This window comes from Stylophora pistillata, chromosome 4 (assembly GCF_964205215.1).
Source record: "Stylophora pistillata chromosome 4, jaStyPist1.2, whole genome shotgun sequence".
Taxonomy (NCBI): Eukaryota; Metazoa; Cnidaria; class Anthozoa; order Scleractinia; family Pocilloporidae; genus Stylophora; species Stylophora pistillata.
This window is the reverse complement of record NC_142522.1, coordinates 34758383-34776197: the sequence shown is the minus strand read 5'-3', so window position 1 is coordinate 34776197 and position 17815 is coordinate 34758383. Positions and strand designations below refer to the sequence as shown.

At 39.4% G+C, this 17815-nt stretch overlaps 2 protein-coding genes and 1 long non-coding RNA gene across 6 annotated transcripts in view; 2 read left to right on the top strand and 1 right to left on the bottom strand.

The window, feature by feature from the left end:
• The window catches only part of LOC111322912 (rho guanine nucleotide exchange factor 28), a 34949-nt gene extending 26784 nt beyond the window's left edge, over positions 1-8165 (top strand). For all 3 annotated transcript variants that reach the window (XM_022926139.2, XM_022926137.2, XM_022926136.2), the window contains 12 exons: positions 158-243; positions 1042-1178; positions 1970-2019; positions 2777-2857; positions 3067-3128; positions 3909-3947; positions 4064-4107; positions 4680-5074; positions 5637-5710; positions 6731-6756; positions 7113-7362; positions 7771-8165. In XM_022926139.2, coding sequence (XP_022781874.2) covers positions 158-243; positions 1042-1178; positions 1970-2019; positions 2777-2857; positions 3067-3128; positions 3909-3947; positions 4064-4107; positions 4680-5074; positions 5637-5710; positions 6731-6756; positions 7113-7359 — 1241 coding nt within the window. In that variant the 3' untranslated portion in view covers positions 7360-7362; positions 7771-8165. The remainder of the gene's footprint in view (positions 1-157; positions 244-1041; positions 1179-1969; positions 2020-2776; positions 2858-3066; positions 3129-3908; positions 3948-4063; positions 4108-4679; positions 5075-5636; positions 5711-6730; positions 6757-7112; positions 7363-7770) is intronic.
• Positions 8166-10028: 1863 nt separating this feature from the next.
• On the bottom strand, positions 10029-17629 carry LOC148733478 (uncharacterized). Its single transcript, XR_016000276.1, has 2 exons — positions 17492-17629; positions 10029-11828 (listed from the first exon to the last, which is right to left on the bottom strand). It is a non-coding gene; the product is annotated as an uncharacterized LOC148733478 (long non-coding RNA).
• The window catches only part of LOC111322900 (uncharacterized), a 15027-nt gene continuing 9039 nt past the window's right edge, over positions 11828-17815 (top strand). The window contains exons 1-3 of one of the 2 annotated variants that reach the window (XM_088757732.1): positions 11828-13541; positions 14992-15084; positions 15965-16050. In XM_088757732.1, the coding sequence (XP_088613858.1) occupies positions 12588-13541; positions 14992-15084; positions 15965-16050 (1133 nt within the window). In that variant the 5' untranslated portion in view covers positions 11828-12587. Of the gene's footprint in view, positions 13542-14991; positions 15085-15964; positions 16062-17815 lie in introns of both variants that reach the window. The other variant, XM_088757731.1, reaches the window with a different exon arrangement.

The window sequence follows — 17815 nt, the reverse complement described above, 5'->3', positions numbered from 1 at the left end:
TATTGGACTGACGACTGTTTTTACGTTTTTTGCGCTCAAGTTAGAGTGGGCTATTTACGCTACTGTTTCTTCACAAAAGATACCAATCGTTGTCGACCTCTGTCTTTTCATGTTTCCAAAACGTTAGGTTTGATTATTAGCTCACTTGACCTTGCAGAAACTCGAGTCCTTATCATGGAAGACATGTTGGTTTTCCTCCAGGAGAAGGATCAGAAATACAGTTTGCTGTCATTAGACCAAAAGGTTAGGAGCCGGTTTGTGCTGTGTGCAATTTTCTTTCTTGTTATTTTAGGGAAAATTCATTACTTGACGAAGGAACTCCGCATTTAATTGCTCGCGAAAATGAATCGCATAATTGAATAAAAAAGAGAGAAAAAAGGAAACAGCATTACATGAAGTTGTTATGTTTACGCAGATGCGAAACAGTATCACTTAGCATCGTTTTCAATTCGCAATTCCACGCTTAATACCTCGCTTCGTTAACCAATCAGAATGCTAGATTTCATTCAATGATGCGATTCTACTCGAAATAGCTGTCAAGGTCGTTAAAGTGATTTCTTTGTTTGTAAACACCACTTATCTAACGAATAGATGGCCTTCACATTTCTTGTCTTTCCTTAACGTATAGCGCCCAATTAGTTCTCTGAATGAGCTGTGGTACGCTTTTTGCATAGAAGGTTGCCCCATTAGTGCCCAAGTCCTTTTGAAACACCTGTAATGTTTAGCTTCATGAGTCTGTTACTCAAAGACGAGCCTGGTGACTCCCAATCAGCTTATCTGCTCTGAAGGTTCACTGCCACCTTGAGCAAAAAAAATTAAGGTGGCGTTGAACCTACGATGAATTGTTTTAAATATTGATCTATCAAATAATTGGTGTTGAAAATTATGAAACCATTTTCAGCTACTGTGAACGGATCGAATACCCTGTTAATGACTAACCTCCCAAGTGCATCCATAACTCGATGGTTTCACACTGCACTGTGTACGCTAATCGTTTCTTAAGTTAAGTGAACTTAACATCACTTCTGTTCTTTCGTTAAGGCCCCAGTTGTGAGGCTAAAGAAGCTCATTGTGCGCGAAGTCGCAACTGATAGAAAAGCCATCTTTCTCGTGAGTACCAGTAGTCAAGGACCAGAAATGTACGAAATAGTGTGCGAATCGGCTGCTGAAAAGAAACGGTGAGTGCGGCTTTACCTTCTGCTTTTCCTTGAGATTAAGTTAGGAGAATTTATTTTCGCATCCAAATGATACATGCCAAGTGATGAGTCTGTTTATTCTTATCACCTGTTTTAGAGATGGTATTTTAAAACTGTGCGGATAATTTCCTATTTTGATCGCGTCTGACTATTAGGCCCGGACTAGTTAACGTAAAAAAAAAAAAAAAACATAGCGACAGCAATGTTAAGAAAAGCTGCTATCTTTTGCTTTGTCGTTTTAACCCTTCACACCTCTATATCAGTATGCATGTTTTCTGTACATTTCCTAAGGTGCTGACAAGAGAAACGTTTTAACAATCAAGAGCTTCTTTAGTTGATGATCATTTCCTTTATTCTCATAACCTTAATGTTTGATTCAGGGGGGACGTTGTAAGTAGAAATTAGATGCTGGTCACTTTTAGGTGTCAAAGGATTAAACTTTCTTTATAAGAGGTCCTTTGTGTTTGGGTAATGTTTTCATTATGCGCTGTTGCTTGTGTGTGTGGGTTGAACTGTTTCAGTTCCTGTAGTAAATAAGAGATATCTGCTAAATCAAGAGGAAAGCAATAGCAAAGGGGGAAAACAAAAAAAACAAAAACAAAAACAAACAAAGAAACGAACCAAAATCAGCTCCCATTGCTAAGCTGAGCTTTTGAATTAACTCCATTATTTTTCTGATACCGTCATTTTCTGTTGGTATTTCTTTCCTCTGGCGAAGTCTTGCTTGAGTGCAAGGTTTATATTTTAACGTTACTTTTCCTGATTGTGTTTAGCTGGATGGAGATAATTCGCGAAGCAGTGGCCAACGCCCCAGGAGATGAAAGTGAGCGACCGATTTTTATGTTCAGACTGTTCTCTTCTCCTTGGAAAAATGCTGAACGCAATAGGAACCTTTGCTTGTGGAGCATGCCTCATTCACACGATTGATAATATGCTGAGGATGATATGCTTAACCGCAAAGTTTACCACCAATACTTAGTTCTTATTAACCAAGCGGGAGGTCTGTATGGGAGAATCTTGACCGAGGTCGCCAGTACAGACCGAACGCAGTGAGGTCTGTACTAGCGACCGACGTCAAGATTCTCGCATACAGACCGACCTAGCTCGGTTAATAAGATGTTTATTATATGGATGTGTCTAGAAAGAAACGGAACATCATATTCTTCGTAACTTTTTTTCTAGACCGGTCAAGATACCGGTCTAGATGGGAAAATCTAGACCGCTTTAAATATTGATTTCAGCCAATCAAATTCGTGAATTCGGTAGTTTCCAGTCCTTGTGGGACAGCCTTATAATAATGACAATTACAGCCTGTAGAATTCTATGGCCTCCAGGAGAATGATGTTTCTGTTTTAATTTCGAAAGTGGCGCTCAATTTGGCGTAAAACTTGCCGATTGCCCCTTTGCTAGATGCAAACACACAAGGGGATTTCCCAAGCCAGTTATGTTGATTTAGCCTTTTCTCTGGCATGAATCGCGTTGACCGATTGATCGCTTAAGCTGTTCGCAGCAATCAACGCATAGAATCACGGGATTGCAGGCGATTACTCTATGAAGTATTTTTTTTTTACTTCCTGCAGATCCTGATGACAGTAGTCTCATAACCACAGCTGAAGGCGAACGAAGGAAGATAATTTTACGTAGAGCCAGTGTACTTATTGGTAGGCATTCCTCTTTCTTCGTTGCTTTTAATATATTAATTTCCCTCGAATTAACCGCCTTCCTTGTAGGCGCTTGGTGAGAGTGCTAACCAATAACACGAAGGCGAGAGATCATACACGCTGGTCTTGGCGCGCATAAATCAATTTTTTTTTTTCACTTGCACTGCTTTTCAAGCTTTGTGCATGTTGACATTTTGGTTGTTTTGTAGAACAAGTACATAACAAAGACCTTGAGGATGCGGATAGAGGAAAACACTTAGCTGAGATGCAGGTGAGTGTCTGATACTTTTTAGCTTACAAAACAGATGCTGATAGTTGCGTATTTATTCGAGCAGAGGTAAGCGCGACGCGAAAGCGAAGGTAGCTTGTGACCATGTTCTCATTACAGCGCTGCAGGACGCGCGTTTCTTTCCCCGCGGGTAGATTGAGGCGAGTTAGGAGAGGTTTGCCGGGGTCTGGCACAAACAATGATCATTGCTTAACCCCTTTCCAGACCTCTCGCCCGCTTGCGTTGCTCAAGGCCTCGTTCTTTCCCGCGGGCTAGCAACGGGTTAAGAGGATGGACTCTCACCGACTCCTGCGCTCATGATCACGCAGAAATGGTTCGCTAGTTCTGAATGCAGACGCACACACAAGCACGTAAACACGCTCGTGGATGTACTTAGACAACAAAACTCTTCAGCCGTTCTGGGACGGGTTGTTCAAAGCTGAGTTAAGTTAACCCAGGGTTAGCGTGAAATTTGATTTCAGATCTGAAAGCTTTAGGAGAAAGTTCAGTTTAATTATTTTGCGTCTACAATTTGCTGATCGGATGCTCTAAAAAGAACAGGCAAAATTATGTCATAAAGGTTCTTTGAATACAGAAATAAGGAAACCTGAATCAAAATTTAACCCCGGATTAGTGTTAATCGGCCTTCGAACAACTGGACCCTGGTTCTTATGTAAAAGGTGCTTAACTGGAAACCTTCACTTTTAGATTCTTATACGCGGCTCTTCACTGTATCCGTTGTTTCATACAATTGGATTTCTATTTTCATTTTCTTTTTTTCAGGAACTCGTCAGTCAAATAGAGGCTATGGAAAAAGAAAAGGTAAATACTGAATAGAACGCAAAACCAGAGAAGCGCCTAGATAATGTTAAGGTCTTGTAAATAGTTTATATTTTTAAACGCTATTTATTTATTGGCCCGTGTGTTGTTCTTTTCAGTCCAAAATGGATGCTGACAAAAGCAAAGAACTGGCAAAGACCAAGTATGTGGATATTTACCCCCTAAGAGTGATCGGCTTCTAATTTCTCCTTACAATATCACCCTTGAATCAAAAGTTGAGGTCCCGAGAATATAGGAAATGATCGCCGATTTTAAGAAGCTCCTGGTTGTCAAACAAATTCTCTTTCTCAGTATTATAAGAATTGTAAAGAGAACATTGTGGAGAATATAAAAGCTAATGTTAGGGTACAAATGGTCAAAGATTTTCTGAAAAAGCATTTTTGCTGCTCTTCAACTCCTTTCTTTGTAACATCCTTGCTTTGGTTGTGGTAGAGTTTGTCTAGTCGTACTTTGTACATTGCCACCAAACCAAACCTATGAAAGCCTGTTTCGTAGTTTAAAATCGCTAATTTGAAACAAAATAGCTGGGTTTAACTTGAAACATTAATGAACATAAGAATTGAATTTTTGAAGGCGCTATAAACAAAGGAGCTGTAATGCACATGAGTTCGTTTATTAGATTTATCAGGGAATCGGTTTTATTGATGTCAGAACTCCGTCCCAGTCGAGTGGGTAAGTTTCACGTCTAGCATGATGATCTTATTTTGTTTTCAGGGATTCCCTGGTGATCGCCATGCAGCAGGTGCAATCCACAGTATCCAGCGAGGATCCTTCATCTGAAGAGGCCCAAAGTGATACTCAAGCAGGCCCCTCGTCCTTATCTGTACCTGGAGGAGTGCCCAAGAGGGCTGAGACTTTTAGTGGCTTTGATAGCAAACTCAAACCCGATAACCTCAACAAAGACAACATCAATCGAGCGAGCTCCATGAGGACGGAGAGACCTGGGTCGGGTTTCCCATCCAGACAGCTGCCGGGTGCGGCCAGTCCTGTGGCTGGAGCTAGTCCAAAGACTAAACACAAGCGAAGGTCAAGCGGGGGAGGTGGTGGGGGCTGGTCATTCTTGAGCAAAAGCAGCGGGAAGGAGGACAAGGAACAGAGTGGAAGTACAGGTATGAGAGGCTTCATGCGGCATACATGTGGCAGCACCGACAAATAAAAGGGAGAGTGTTTGGATTGCATGCAGATGAGGCAACTTCAGAGCGCAGCCTAGAAAAAGGGTTTTCATTATATTTATATGAATTACCCTAAAACGTATATTTTTCGTTAGACAATCGTGTTTCCTAATTTACTTTCTAATGACTAACCTTCAGAGTTTCGAAACATCTCTCCCAAAGGAAAGTCTTTCTTTCGGGACTGCCTTCGGTCGAACGATAAACTTCAAGTTATTTTCTTAACGGCACTGAACACTCTCTTTCTCTTCCTTTTGGCCACCAAGAAGAAGACAAGGGTTGGGAGAGGGGAGGGGAGGGAGCGGAGGAGCCTTGTGTGACATTACAAATAGCGGCCACGAGATAGACTCCGTCTCTCGCCGCTGCTCGGACAAGCCTGGTAACAAGTTCGTCATTTGTACGCATAATCGATTTTCGTTACCGAGAAAGGAAATGAAATGCGAGGGGCTGATTTCTCCTTCATCCATATATCGTAAGATTACATTTCTCACCATCCTTTCAGGTGATTTAGCTTCGGATTCGCCGTCCTCGTCTCCAAGTCCAACTCCTACACCCTCGCCGCTGCCCGGACAAGAGGTGACATTGCAATTTATTTTTTTAGTTGAAGTGAAATGCTTTGGTTTCACGACATCATTTACACATAGATTACATTACCTCACCTTTGCCTTTGGTCTGTGTGAATGTATAGAGCTCTCTTTAATTTTTCTAAATTGACACTTGCTTTGCTATATTCGTATAATCTTTTACAAAATCTTATTGTAGCGTTTGCGGCGACCAAAAATCTAAATTCTCAAGTTCAAGGGGGTGTCGCTCCAAAACGCGGTTAACGAGGTGTTTGGGGACTATTTTACAGATCGAAATAACAAACCAAAGCTGACTGTTTGCACGAATCTTTATTCTTGAAAGGAAATTGACCACGAACCACAATCAACGATGAAATATCATGATCAATCTCACCGCAATCAATCAGTCTATCGATCCTAAACTGAAACAACAATACAACGAAGTTCTATCAATCTACTGAAATGTCGCGGAATACATAATCAAAGAATCGCATGTAAAATACTGGGCCCCAACGTCGATAACGAGATTAACAGTACAAATAAAACAGAACAAAAGTTACGATACAAATTAAAAGAATTTTGGTGGCCCATTGTTCTTATTTAAATGATGGGTGTTCACTCGCATTTGGCACGAATTTGGCCTTTAAAAAGAAAATACGGCAACATCTGTTTGTATATTGTCGCCCAACACTGAAAAGACTAGACTAGAAAAAACAAAGTTACAAAGGTACTCACATATCGGTCCCGCTTGTGCCAGAGGTTGAGAAAAGGAAAGGGCGAAAGTTTACCAAGACTATTCAAAACTTACGAAGAACTGATTAAAGCCGGGAACGCTAAACTTGCCTTTTATATGCGCGTGGTGACGCTGAAAGGTCCAATTACAAAACCAATAGAAATACAGAAAAACAGATAGACATTGTAACTATGTACGTATCTATTATCATCCTGAAATTAGTGAACTAATCAATAATCAATCAAAAAATGAGCCTTTTGACTAGTGTCCTCAACAGTTATTGCTTTACTTTTTCAACAGCCTGACACCGCTACAGACAGCGACGGGTAAGCCACAACCTGCTTCTAGTAGTTGTTTGAGACCACGTCAACATCCACTTGGCTTGCTCAACAGTGATATTATTTATAGGCAGAATGATTTGTTGCATTCACTGATTCCCACCAAGGATAAGGATGACGATGCTGTTATCGTCGAAACATCGTGACTTGTGCGTTAAAATGCGCTTTTAATTTAAAAAAACACAATGAAGTGACCTGTAATAACTTAATACTGATTCAGGCCTGTAGTACATCATCCTTGGCACGAAACCGCGCACTCCCCACAACTGAAAATGAAGATGTTTTTATCTGGCATGCAGCACTTGTATTGACGTCAAGCTATTTTTTTTTCTTGTCCTCTTCAGTGGAGTTAAAAGTGCGCGCTTTAGACCTGTAAAAGAACAAGGCGGCAACACATCACCTCCGTTGCAGATCAAAGCTGACCATCAACAAGGCAGGCTCAAGCACAACCTGAGAGAACAAGTACAGCAACTATCGTCACCGCGGGCTCTGCGCAAGGCCCTTCCTTTTATTAAGGACGAGGAGGACAAAGAGCGAGAACAAAAAGACCAGAGTCCGGCAGGCGCTACCCAAGAAGTTATTTATTTCTGATAGGTAAGGTGGAACGGGTTTTATGCTATCAGAGCTTAAATGCCCCCCCCCCTCCCCTCCTCGTATCCCCCTTTTCTCGAAATTTAAAATGAAATGTGAGAAAGCGTCTTCATCGGCAATTATTTGAGGAGGGGTGGGTGGTGGTTTTTGTAACAAGAGGTAAGGTCAATTGAGGGTGATTAGAAAGGTTTCAATAAAACCCTCTGGTCTTTCAAACTCTACCCAAAATCTCATTCAGAGAGGGGTGGGTGGGTGGGTTAGGGGATCATTTCAACATGTGTTCATGTCTCGTAACTACCGGTCCTCAATTCCAGGAATAACGTGAGTAAATATAAACTTTGTTTGATTCAATATCAGACAAATATGTCCAACTTTCCTTTACTGATCAAGGGTTTCTTTTTTCCTCTGCAGATATGACTATGACAAAGACTTCTCTTTCATTTAGAAGATATTCACGTAAAGCAAACCTAGTGAAAAAAAAAGTGTAAATAGAAGCGTGCGATCAGAAAAAAAAATGAACGTTATGAAATTCTTTTGTAAATTGACCTAGGTACAACGTAGCGAATCATCGTTTAATATAAAGACACGGTTAGTCTACAATGACAAAGGCTGATTTATCGTCACTGGTTAGAAAACCATTGGATAACACCTTAGGGTAGAAATTTCAATCAGTTAGTAGATAGACGTTGTGTGCAAATGTATTGGTAACTAGATCACCTTTTTCATGCTCCTCAAATCTTCATAGGGTTCGTATTTCTTCTCCATGCGTGAAAGGGGTGAATAAATCCTATTTTTTTAAAAATTTATTTCTGGCTGTTGTTTATATGCTTCGTGTGCTGTACATTAAAATATCCTTTAAGTTTAAATTTAATGACATCCTTCCCCCACCGCGCGACGGCTTTCAACAAGTTGTCGCCGATGTTGTCGCCGATGTTGTCGCCATGACAATGCACGTCGTGTGCCTTCTCGCTAGGCGCACGCGGACATAGACGGACGTAAAGGAATGGTGATGAGCCTAAGAGATTCGGGAAGAACTCTCATCTTAATTCTTCTTTTACGTTCCCTTGCATTTGCTTATAACGTTTGTATTCTTCGAGCTGTCTACCTCGTCTGAAAAGTGTTTTAACAGTGTCAGTGAATCCTCTCCCCGGTCAGTTTCTTGCAGCTCCGATCTAAGCGTCCGAATAACTCACTGAAATTAGTAACTTTACTAAATCAAATTAATTAAAACCTCTCGTTTGTAACTTAATATTAAGCGCTATTTATTTGTACCACAAAAAGTCAGCTGAGTCTTTGTGCCTTCTCACGCCGTCGATTATTGCTCTGCTGTTTTCCGAGCCCTTACCAAAAAGAAAGTTTAATCGTAGTTATCTCGTATGACACATCTCTATTTAGAAGAGAATTGGTCCAAAGCTGGAAAAGTTTGGAGCCACTTGTCCTGGGTTAAAGGTGTGGAGGCCCCTTTGATTAGGAAGCAAATGAGTCACTAATGAGGTGTCTCCAGGTTGTTAAAGGGGAACTGAAGCCTAAAAATGAACCATTTTTAAATTGCAGCTTATAGTTCAAATAGCAATGTTCGAGGGTTGTTTTCAGTCTTTGGACCCGACTTCGCCTCGGAAAAGTAGTGTAAAGTGATATTTTGGCCTCGAAGTACGGCGGCTCAGAAAAGCGATGTTAGCGGTCATTTTAGCTCGCTCTTACGTCACTGGTGGGGAAGAAAGATAATAAACCCGTACTCTTCCTACAGAAATTTGGTTTGGTTATGGAGTTATCGAAGTTGCGTGACTTGTAATGGGGATTAACTACGAAAATGAAATAGTAACAGTTGTTTTTCTTAAGTTGGTTCCCACCATTGACGTCATAAATGACCGCTGCTGACCTATTTTGAGCCGACGGTCTTACAGCTCCAAAAGCGAGAAAAAGGCAACTTCAAATCAAGTTGTCTCGTAAAAAACAAGAAGTGAACGAAAATGAATATCGACACTTTATCTTACTCCTCTAAAGCTAACTACAAATGAAGGTGAACAATATACCAATTTTAGGCTTCAGTTCCCCTTAAAGCTACACCCTATCAGAAGAAAACAAAGTACTTGTCTCGCCGCATTATTGTTAAGGGTCGGCCATTTAACTTTTGAGGGGGGGGGGTGGGTGATTTCTGGTCATCAAGAAATTTTTTTCTAGCAATCTGCTGTGCAGGATATTTTTTTCCGATTTTTTGGTATATTTTTTCTGTTACATTTGGGCTGCATGTAATTTTTTTCTTCCAACAAGCGCTTGCAGGAAATTTTTTTCAAAATACCCACCCCCCCTCAAAAATTAAATGGTCGGCCCCTCAGTTACACCCACTTGGGGCCAGATGTGTACTCAGCGGGGTACTTTTTGTTTGACAAGACCGGTTGACAAACCTTCCTTTTAACTTTAATATAACAATAAGAGCCACTTATGGGAAATTAACGCAGCTAATAAGCAACTGAGCTGTGAAGCGCGAGCGACCTAGCATATATTCTTGTTATAGCGAACAACTGTTCATTCTCTCCAAACACTTCTCAGAGCGAGGAATGCCGCCATGAGACAGCGCGTTTTGCCCTTTATTTAAGTACGATTTGAGGGATATTGATAAATTATTACTTTAGTATAAGCATCAGAGGTGCTCTTATTTCGTGCTGCTGTTACGACGTCAAAAGGTGAAGCATGAAACCCGTATCGAGCTAGCCGCAATTATTGAACACCCTCTAGTGGACGGTAGCTTGCGATCAGACGGACTTTTTGAAGGGAGGGTTCGATATAGTGGCAGTGACCGACTCTTGCGCCGCCTCACTGTCGTGCTTCTCTGATACCGTGAAGAATACCTGATCGAAGGTGAAGTGGATGCTGGCTCCAAAGTTATTTGTTGACTGACACCTTAACGGGTGGACAGGTCAATGGAAAATTCCAGGTTTATTTCAGTATCTGATTAGAGTTTATGAGATTAAGTAATTTACTTTGAGACGTTTATTCTGGTAATTAACTGATATTCTATCCACCCCAAACATCCAGAATCGACCGACTCTCTCCGTTCTCAGGCTCTTAGGGTTTCACAGTTAACAACTTCTTCTAAATTTACCAAACCTATTTCATGCTCGGAGTCCTGTAGGTCTTGACTGAGAGTAGTAATTTGTTACTCGGGACAGATTCACTAAAGAGAGGTTGATAAATTAAACAAGAACAAACACGGCTTAGCATAAAGAAGATTAAGGAGGAAGGTAAGTAACAAAATTCAATTATTTAGGATAAACTTTTTTCACAGTGCACAACCCGAGAAGTTGGTCCTAATTTAGAGTTTTTCATGTCCAGTGAACTAATATGAGTGATAAAAATGCTTAAGACTTTATCGAACGTCATTGTTCACGCTTTATTGATATTTCTGGACGTGTTAACGACATTTAAACCATAATGGCAATTACTGATATTGGCTGGTTGAGCGACGAGCCTCTGTGATTTGATATATCACGCACCACTCCTTGGGTATGTCTGAAGAAAACTGTGTAGGAGTTGTTCAATAGTAAAAGGGAAAACTTTGTGTTTGACGTTTTACATTTAAGTGGCTCCATGAGTGGTCTTTACTAAAGAATGAAAAATTGTCAACAAAAAACGGAAAATGCAGTCAGTATATTGGCTCGACAAGGAATCGCACGGAACCTCTTCGTCCTCTGACGTCATGCTTTGTGACGTCCTCACACTTCCTTCATTGAGGAGGATCTTTGCGTCTGACCGCGACACTAAAATATTTCATAGTTTTTTTTAAAGAGTTTGTCTCCTCTCATACCGTCACTTCTTTAATTACACGAATTTGAGAGGAAAAATGAAAAAAGAAAAAATCCCATAATTCTGAAACTGAAGTCCGTAACATGTGATGGTTTCGATCCATGGAGATTTTCCCTTTCAATCATTTGTGACTGTAAACTCTGGTGCCTTACAAATTATTGTTTCGGTTGATCACAATACTGTACTGATCTTAAATTAGAAAAAATGACGTAATCGTTAACATAAATAATTCCCTGGCGCCAAAATTGTCTTTTTGGCAAGACTTCAATCCGTATTCAGGCTTCCTCGTCAATATTGTTATGCAAAAACACAAGAGACAGGCAGTGCTATAAGGACCCTGTATAAGATTGCTTCACACGGAAATTCCCTGTCTGAAATGGAAAAAAATAAACAGAATTAAAAAATTCGAGAAACACTGATAAGGTGTAGCACCAAAGGAAACTTGTTGTTACACTGTAATGAAAATTACACAACCATGTCGTCTAGGATCTGCATAGGATATGATCACAAACTGCCTATGGAGAGGTTTTGTTTCTGAAATCGTGCCCTCATTTCCGTTGACATCATTTCCGGTTCGCCTCGGAATACCCATGGTTTCCGGTTGAAAGAACGCAATGACCTTGTTCTTCTTCTAACTGTCGTGCTAAGGGCTGGTCCTCCAAGACCTTCAAAGAGAGTCATCTCTTGGGTAACGAAATGAACAGCTAACTATGCATGTTTAATAAGTCTTGTTTAGACTAAGTAAGTTGACAGTTTACAAACGGCTGCGATACCGCAGAGCAGAGGCGAGTAACAGTTTCCTGTGCAAGCTTCAGCGTTAGAAGCAGATAAGTTCTAATTTCGTCCTAGTGCTACTTTTGTTATCGACGATAACAATGAACTCAATTGATCTTTTTGTTGTCGACTATTATTCGCAACGAACAGTTCTAATGCTATTCAAATTAGGATATTATTCCAAACCTTTTATCGCCGCGAAACAACTGAATAAATTGTTTTGGGCCAATACAGGATCGTTACGCCAAACTATCGCATGACTATAAATAGATTCGTTGTGTGGTTCGAGTGCTTCTCAGCTGGAATTTTTTCTGTTGATATTTACCGTAGCCAATTTTCTCGAGGGAATTAACATGGTAGACGGCGCATGAAATCGAGAAGAAAAGAAAACATCGCTTAACCACTCTTGTCATTAAGATTATTTAATATTCCCGCCTGTGCGAATTATTAAACAGTCTTGCCGTGGGTACACCGAACGCAGCTAGTCTATATTCAGACAAGCGTCGAATTGAACACCGCGGCCTGATTGCGAGTGCGGGCTAGAGCAACTGGTTGGTAGTTAAGTCGAAGGATTAGATCTGAAACTCACCCTATTATGGTTTTTTGATCAAGTTTTCAAGAGGGTTACCGGAAACCCAGACGACTGAACGATGATCAGTGTGGCGCATGAAGAACATGCTGTGACTGTAACTCCCCGAAACAGAGCTAACTTTCGAAGGCTCAAAACCAATAGCATACAAAGTTATAAACGATGGGAGAAAGAGAACGAACTTCTTTATGCGATGATGGAAGACGAGAGCGAATGGCTGGCCAAGTTGTTTCCCGATGTTGTTATAAGTCCCGACTTTTTTTTCTACGCTTTGGAAGATGGTTCGTTGCTCTGTCGACTTGCGAACTACATTCAAGAGAAAGCGGAGGCCTACTCTCGTGAACGAAAAATCGCAGTGCCGGGGAAAAAATTTCGCTATCACACAATGGGTAAATGCAACAAAGAAATCAAACTCTTTAAATCCAGGGAAAATGTGCAACAGTTTCTAACGTGGTGCCGAAGTCATGGTATCCCCGAAGCGATCCTGTTCGAATCGAATGATGTTGTACAAGTAGACGATTATCGAGAGGGTTGCAGAGGTGTTATAATTTGTTTAATGGAAATTGTTAGAAGGACAGCAAAGTTTGAACTGGACGAACTACCCCAGTTAATTCAAATGGAGAAAGAAATCGAAGAGGATGAGGCAAAGCATGATACGGATCTTTCGGACGAGCACGGGCAAATTTTAGAAGTGGAGCAAATAAATAGGAGTGAATTTGAAAACCTCGAAGTACAACAGACAGATCAGCCCGAAATCCAAAGCCCTAGTTCTTTAGACTCGGATTCTGGGGTTGACTCCGTATTTGATCAAGAAGAAGGAGACAATACAGCGTCCCGTTTGACGGAGTTTTCTGTGGAGGAGTCAGAGGAAAGAACGAAAACCACAGCCGTGACAAGAAAACAAACTCCTTCGAAACCAGAAGATCGAAAAAGTTGCCCAAAAAGTCAGAAAAAAACTGATGAACTTCCTTCTCTTCTTGATAGCAAAGGACCCAAATCTGAATTAGATAAACAGGTAAGCATCTGCGCCTATTTCGAGTTAATTTTCCTGTTAACAAAATTTTGAAGGACTCCTCATTAACTATTCTACGGAAGAATTGACCTGAGAGTTTTAATTATCATGACAACTTCAAGAAAGTGTTTGCAAATATTCATTCAGACGTTTACTTGGTAGGGGGTGAAATTTCGCCGCTATATACCAATTAACGTGGTCATAATATTGCGACGAAATATTTTTTTTTGAAGCAAAAAGTTGAAACAAAATTGAGTAATTTTATCAATATCGTTTTCGATATGAATAGTCATCAATCCACGAATTATGCAAATATACCCTGTTTATGTTGATGGATTGAAGATAACGGATTGATATATCACATTTCAACGCACGTTTCGTCTGAAAAGTACAGTTGTCAGTTTCAGAGTGTAAATCTGCCTTTCTCAATGATCTAGATTACAGCCTTGATAGGCTTGAAATCAAAACACTTTGATGTTGGATGAAATAATAGCTTTTTAAAGTGATACCAAAATGGCTAGCTTATACAATAAATTAATTGTCACATTGATTATAATTTGGCCAAGCAGGGACATCTGTCTCCACTAGCGAGCCGGCGGAAGGCTATTTTACTGAACGGTAAACGACTGATAAGACCGTCTATGTCAAGTGCTTAGGTCTTTTGTCGACAACGAGACTTGAAGCACCCGTGAAAACCAGTTCGATGCATTCTGAAATTAAAATCTTCCGAAACGACGATCATTTGTATTTCAGCTGCGAGAAAAGATCACGCAAGCTTCCGAAATCAGTTTTTTTGTACTGTTGGGGAAGGTTTAAGTTGAAGTGATCTTACAGAAATTTAGGGGCACGCTCCGAGTAAAATTTCTCAAGGACTTCAATTAGATGATAGTTTTCTTTCTTTCTTTCAGAAAACAATAGCTATTTGCATAAGAATGGCCGAAACCATTGAATTTTCGGTCAGTTTTGTTCGTCTAGTAAATATTGTTTCTCCCACCCGAAGAAAAGCTTTTGATCCGTAAAAGAATTAATTGATTATGAAATTTAATGAGCTGAATATAATGATTCTTGTTTCATGGACAGACTAATCACCGGTATTTTCTAGCGTTTCAGGAGTGGGGATCAAAAGTTAATCCACAGCTTAAGTTTAATATACCACAAATAGAAATGTGAAACAGGCAGGTGTACCTGTAGACCCATAAATCTATGTATTTTTTCTTTGAGAAATCAGTGCATAGAAGACTCCTTGCATGGGTGAAATGATATCAAACTCAAATATTCTTTTGTCTACGTTATACTATATACCGTTGCATGTACATTTCTGCTACTGGGGTAATGAGGGAGAATTGATTTCTGAATTACGAAAAAGTTGGACTTTTCAAAATTTCTCATAATATTTATGTGTAACATATATTTCTTAATTTATGGATGCTCTATTTTCTACACAATAACATAGGTGTGCAAGCTTGCTCAAGATTACAACATAAAAGTTGTTCACCGACTGAAAGAAGGAAAATACATCATTCTTGGCAGAATCATGTTTGTTCGAGTAAGTGCAGCTTAGTTTAACAATGAGCAACTAGGAGTTTTGACCCTTAAACTAGCATCTAATTTCTCCTTACAATATCACCTCAAAAATCACACATTGAAGTCACAGGAATGTTAAAAGAAATGGTCACTAGCTAAAGAAACTCTTGATTTTTAAACAAATTCTCCTTGTCAGCCTTTTAAGAAATGTATAGAGAACAGTATGGAGAATATGCATACTGATCTGATGTTAGAGTGTGAAAGGGTAGTGTGGAGCTTCCTTAGTCACTGTGTGATAAACAAAATAAATGGATCTAGAGGGGTATATGTCCAAGAGGTAGGAGGTGTAAATTAGGTTTTTCAAGTTATTGATTAAAAAAGCGGAAAATCAGCATTGTTATGACTGAAAATCTTCATACTAATTTTTGGTCTGGCCTTGCATATGGGTTAATTTCCATTAAGAGGGGGAATTGAGATCAGTTGAATATTGGGAGAGCTGATTCTTGGCTCATAATTATGAATTTTCTTTGTGTAATAAATATCTCTTAAGAAAAATGTACTTTCTTCTCATGTTAAAGGCACTGATGGAGAGAGTAGGGTTGTCCTTTCTTTGAAAGTAATAATTACTGCTTGTATGATGAGTTAGGGCCTGTGTAGTGAGGAGGGGTGGGGTGGGGGTTGGTGGGGGTGAGGGAGGAGAGAACAGATGTGGGAGGAGGCATGAGATGGAAAAGTGTTGTTTTCTCCTTTCATGCTTTTTTATTTATTTATTTATTTATTTATTTATTTATTTATTTATACCCCTCAACCCACCAAGTCAGTCAGTCTTGGTGTTGAGGTTATTCCTCATTTCTCATATTTCCTTAAAAAAAAAAACCTTTTCATCATCAATGTAACTGTAGATGTTGAATGATCACATGTTGGTACGCATTGGTGGAGGATGGGATACTCTTGAACATTACCTGATGACTCATGTACCCTCCAAACCCTCCAAACAAGGTAAGGAAGCAGATTGAGAAAATGATAATAACAACTAACCTAATAGTTATATTATTTTTGTGTACTTTCCATTTCGTGATTTCAAAGCCAACACATTTCAATATTTAAATGTTTTCATAACAATTTTTTAAGCTTTAGTAATTTATATGTTGATGGCTATTTTACAAAATACATGAAACTGAGTTTCCCAGTCAAAAAGGTGGGGATGGTTGAAAATAAATTTACAGCTGACTTGAATTGTAACTGATTGAAAACTGAATAATTTTGAAATATATTGAGTGATCTTTCACACCACGAAGCCTACATAACTGATGCACTGTTTTGTTATCATGTTGGATGGCAAAGCCAAGAGAAGATTGGAAAGGAGAAAATAACATTTTCTTTATTTGATGCCCCTTATTTTGTGATTGCTGCTCTACTGCCCTTAATTTGATAGAGTTCCTGAAAAACATGAGCATATGCCCAAATAGGCAATGTGACTGTAAAGCTTTCTTAAATGAAGAGAGCATTCTTGAGGTTTAAAATCTGTTGACTGATTTTACATTCGAAAAATATTGATTTGTACAAGAGCTGATCACAGCGTTAAAGGAACATTTTGAATTTCAACATGGCAGATTACATCTTGATTGAATGAACGAATATGATCACATGGTTGTCATAGAGCTTATGGGTAGTGGAGGTCTAACATTGAATAAAAAATATCATGAAATTTTTATCAAAAATTTGAAATGATGACGTTATACTCAGGTAAAGAAAGTCTCAAGTCTAAGTGACTCTCGACCCGCTAATTATGGAACAAACACCGAATAAACATTGAAATCATGAACAAAATAAATCAAAATTTATCGAATTCCTTATATTATTTAAACCAAAAAAATCAACTCGGTTATGGATTGAAAAAAAGAGACATGGTAATATGCTGTGGTAATGGGATGGTTCCTACTAAAAGCCTTGGCACATCATTAACAGCACCGAGACATAAATATAAGCCAAAGTTTAATGCTTAAAAAATAAATTAGTGTAAGGTTATATTTTTAGTTCTAGGTCACTATTGCGAGTTTCTAGAAGATTCTGTGTCAGTTAATATAATTCAACAGAAATGAATGAAGAATATCGATCGTCCTGATTGTAGCTATTTTCTAATCACTCTCCGAATTTTTCCTGAAATGTCGCTTTCACTGCCATTCCCTTCAAGTTCAAAATTATTCTAATGACACTAGATTGTACAGTACGGGTAAAAAGGTCTTGCATGGCTGACTTCCATTGTTACCTTAATATTGAAGTTGACTTCAAATATTGGGTTAGTTGCTAGGGTCGATTGTGAAGTTTAAATACGAATTTAAGGGAAAAAAACGGAATTTCATAGCAGATCGAATACTTTGACACTTTTCTAGACAAAATTATAGGGCGAGTTAAGGTAGGTAACCAACCTGTTAGGCTTTCCGAGAGTTCAACATCATCGAGTTCCTCCTTGATTCTTTCTCTTAGATGTACTTTTTTTTTTGTTGAAAATATCAAAAGACTTCGTGCGACATTATCAAGCGAAGTAGCTACACGAGAGATATCCAGATCCTGTCACTCTTGCTGCATAAAGCGAGAGACCTTCCGATGCAAATATTGTGATTTGCATACCAGCTGACTCAGTGAATTGGTTCGCTTGAAATAAACATTATACCCTGACAGCTTTTGTCATTCTCGTGTTCTGATTGGCTGATATCCCGCACACACCCTCGAGTTGTCAATTTTTTTTTATG